At 41.4% G+C, this 4,242-nt stretch overlaps 1 protein-coding gene across 1 annotated transcript; it reads right to left on the bottom strand.

Annotated features, from left to right (window-relative positions):
• Nucleotides 1-454: 454 nt before the first annotated feature.
• On the bottom strand, nt 455-2,768 carry LOC125089763 (ubiquitin carboxyl-terminal hydrolase 3-like). Its single transcript, XM_047712203.1, is given in 2 exon segments — nt 455-1,355; nt 1,357-2,768. Coding segments are annotated over 2 exon segments (1,605 nt in total). The 5' UTR covers nt 2,694-2,768; the 3' UTR covers nt 455-1,087.
• Nucleotides 2,769-4,242: the final 1,474 nt, after the last annotated feature.

The following is a 4,242-nucleotide window of genomic DNA, read 5'->3' as shown; positions in this document are numbered from 1 at the left end:
TTTGCCCTTAAGAAGACTCTCTGATGATTGCATAACTAGTAAATGTTAGAGATGGGATTAAAATCCAGTTCTCTCTGTTTTTAGGACTGATGCTCCTCTCCCTTTCATGTCTCAGGGCTCCTGTATACAGAGAGAGGAAATCTTGTGAAATTGCCTAATAACACTGATAACACCAAACAAATGCAACTACAAATGGGCCATGTGAGGTTTGTTAAACTTCCTAAAGAGGAGAATAGTATTATGAAGGCACAGTTTGTTATAGATTAATCTGAGTCCTTTAATGGTTTATAACTGGGAGAAAGGATTCACTTAGAATTTGTGGAATGCTTTCAATTAAAGGGAAGAGGATATAAACTCTTGTCTGAAGCTTCAAGTGCTGGTTGGATTTCTTTCTTTTTTTTTTTTTTTTTCCAGAACAAAACAAACTCAAAAGGAGTAATTCTTGAATTTGCAGTACAGGTACAACTGAACCAACAAATTTATTTAGTTAGTGCTGATAAACAGCAACCTTGAGAGCTACTAAGAGCAGCAATTACCTGACCTGCTTAACGATGCCCTCCCAGTTCTCTTGTACAATCAAAAGGAACGATTATGGAGCGGTCACTGAAATCCCGTGGGCTACAAGTTCTGTGCACACATGATCCTGGCTCTCCCATCAACCTGATCTCCATCACAGCTGTGAAAGGCAGCAGGCGTTCTGTTGCTCTTCCCAATCAGGAACACATCTTGCTTTCAGCATGTGAACATAACAAAGCATTGATGTAAATGTGCCTCAAAGTGAGAACCAAAAACATTAATATAAAAAAGTCAAATAGAACTAAGTTCTTGAAACTACATAAAAAACTGAATTATTACAACTAAAGCAGCAAATCAAAATATCTGCTGAGGTTTTCTGGTAGAACTAAAAAAAAAAAAAAATTAGTTGGTGCCCATGTTCAATACGTCACTACCATTGACAAAATAAAACTAAACCCAAAATAGGAAATTGAAAAGTGCATAATGAAATCAAATCTTGGATCAAGTATTTATGGAAAATTGGAAATGTTTGTCCGGTATATTTGACAAAAACAATGATTTAAAGGAGGTATTAAAGTTTATCTGATCCAGCTTTGGCCTGGCGTTCCACATAGAAAAGGATGTAGGCCTTTGCTTTCACAACGGTGTCTTCATCAGTCAGTGTTACAGTACTGTCATTGAAATGGAACCAGTGACCTTCATGAGTTGCATAGGCTGTGTAATGTCCAGAACCAACCCCGGAACCATGGTGAACCACCACAGCGGCAAGGTCGTACAGGCAGTGCTCTGGGCCACTGTTCTCAGGCTCTAGCAAGTAGCATTTCATGTCCAGGCCTCTCGGGAAATTCTACATAGGTATCAACTTTGTTTCTTAAATATGCAGTCCAATGAAATCGTTTCAAATGTAAGCATAGCACCTTGGGTAGTTTTTGAATCCAAAACTTTTTAGTGGATTTTTGTTTCTTTTTGCATTTGTGGCACATATATAACTCTGTCTTATCAAGTTCTTCTAAGTCAGTAAAACTGCGAAGACAATCTCGTAATGAACAAACTGGTCCATTTTCTTGATTCTTTGAGTGCTTATTTCTGAACTGACTTGGAATATCTAATGAAAGGTCTAGGAATGGATCAAACTTTCTAGATTCTGTCCCACATATGAGGCAGTTAACCTCATTTTGGAGAATACCTCCGAATATAGCTGTGACAACTGTAGATGCTCCATTTTCTTTTCTTTCTGTCTTTGGGGAGTTTGTCTTGTAAATCCCTTTCATGCAACATTTGTTACTTGCAGATAGAGCAGAATTCTCCTGTAGAATTGCTGAGCGGGAAACACCGTTGAAACCGCCCTGGAGTTCCAAGTGCAGGTGGCCCAAAAGGTAGCGCATGAATTCATGGGCATCCTGTTGCTGATAGCCCCTAAAATTTGGCATAATCTTCCAAACAACATAAAATAAGGACTCTGGGCTAAATGCAGTCTGGCTACCTTGCCATAAAGCACAAAGTGTCTTTCTGAACTCTTCCACCAAAGACACATTGTTATCCCCTTGGCTCCTGGTGTGGTATGTTCGCCTTCCTGCTGTTTTCCCATTCCTTAACTCCACAGCGGGCAGTTCTTTGAAATAACAGCAAAACTGCTCAATGTTACTGAGTGACTGAAGGATGGCATTCATGAAACATGTGTTCCCCAGATTCCGGAGTCCTGTGGCACAGATGGCAGCAGTGCTTCCATTTACTTTTAATAACTTGCTGTTTAGTGATGAGTTTTCCAAAAGTTTTCTTTTCCTATGCCTGTCAGCTGTAAAAGCTGAGTTTTCCAAGTTCTGTAAGTGTTCTCTGACTTTCTGTACCAGTCCCAGCTTGGTGTCATTAACCACAAAATCATCACAGCGATAACAGTATGTACTGTAGCTACTGCAATCCATACATACTGTATGCTGAGGTTTATCTTGCTTTTCTGATTTCTTATGATTAGTTAAGGGTACTTGTGCATCTTCATAATGTTTTTTTGCATGGCCATTCACATACCTTCCACAGTGGACACTTGAACAAGTCAAACAGACCCAGGGGCTTTTGTTGGAGCGGCACACGCTGTAACACCAGGACGACGGGGAGCCGTTGGGGAACTTGGCTGAGTCCGGAGCGATGCAGACGCTGGAGCTGAGGTGCGGACACTCCATGGCCACGAGTAGGGCGGCGAGGAAGACCGAGGCTCGGGGACCTGGAGACGTGTGGGCGGAGGGGCTCCGAAGGCTCCGTCTCCTGGTTGGATTTCTTAAGTCAGTGGTTCTCAACTGGAGGTGATTTTGTCCTCCAGGGAATATTGGCTAAGTCTGACGACATTTTCAAATGTCATGGCTTGGGGTTGGTGGTACTGTAGGCATCTGGCGGGTAGAAGCCAGAGATGTTGCTAAACATCCCACAATGGATAGGGAGCCAAGCCTCCTGCCACCCGCCTCCACCCCCCACCAAGGAATTATCTAGTCCCAAATACCAGAAGTGTCAAGGTTGAGAAAATGTATCTGAGTAGACAGAGGAGATATGATGTAATTTGTGAGTTTGAGTGTCTGAATTCAGATGGACTACTATTAGTATTATACCTTTAATCAGGGAAATTTACAAAAACAGAGAATACCAGCGACATTTCTCAGTGGGGAGTTATATGAAGGACTGAGGAAAAAAGCAAATTTCAAAGCATGTAGACATGAAGCAAAATTCTGGGATTGCTACTTGATTTCCTCTGTCGTTATGTTAGAAATTCTCAGTTTCTTCATCTATAAAATGGGAAATGTGAGAAGATGGACTTTCCATTGTTTAGGGGATTTTTAAAAAAAAAATCACATTTGCACTCAAGTAGGGAAGCACTAAAGAGATGTTAGCTATCTTCCTAAACACCTGTTCAAACTGAGCAGATAATACTTTTAAATTATGGGAAATGAGGAATCAATCAGTCTCCCAGGATCCATGAGAAACTCCAAGAAATGTTCTGAGTCAGATGCAGGTTTTATCTAGGTGAAGCCAGAATCACTTTTTTTTTTTTTAAGATTTTATTTATTTATTTGACAGAGATCACAAGTAGGCAGAGAGGCAGGCAGAGAGAGAGAGAGAGAGAGAGAGAGAGAGAAAGCAGGCTCCCTGCTGAGCAGAGAGCCCGATGCGGGGCTCGATCCCAGGACCCTGGGATCACGATCCGAGCCGAAGGCAGAGGCTTTAACCCTCTGAGCCACCCAGGCGCCCCCAGAATCACTTTTGATATACACGTGTCACTTGCTTGATGTATGTGCTCCATTTCCCACCCTCCCAAATCTGGTGAGTAAAGAAGAGGGTCTCACAGTGAAAATGCAGGCAACATTTCAAACACATGAATCATTTAAAATATCTTTAAAAGGGCTGCTGCTAAAAGCCTAAGTAAGCTTTGTTGTTGTTTTCTTTTCTAATTATAAAACAGATTAGAATAGGGAACAGAAAAGGAATTGTAAATTGTAGGGAATTTGCTAAACCTTATAATGCACAAAAAGTTAGAGTCACCCTCATCTTGACCATCCACAGGTAACAAAAATCCATGCTGGTATTTGGGATTATAGCTGACTTGGTAGGTGGCTGTTTGAGTTCCTTGGCAAACGGCTCTGCATTTTCGGTAGGCTGATTTCTCCCTGGTTTTCCATTGCTGAAGCAAACAGAAGAGCTCCGACTTCCTGTCACTTGAAGAAGTGGAGATTTATTACCTGA

Source organism: Lutra lutra, chromosome 17 (genome assembly GCF_902655055.1).
Source record: "Lutra lutra chromosome 17, mLutLut1.2, whole genome shotgun sequence".
NCBI classification, from domain to species: domain Eukaryota; kingdom Metazoa; phylum Chordata; class Mammalia; order Carnivora; family Mustelidae; genus Lutra; species Lutra lutra.
This window is presented reverse-complemented; position numbering and strand designations above follow the sequence as displayed.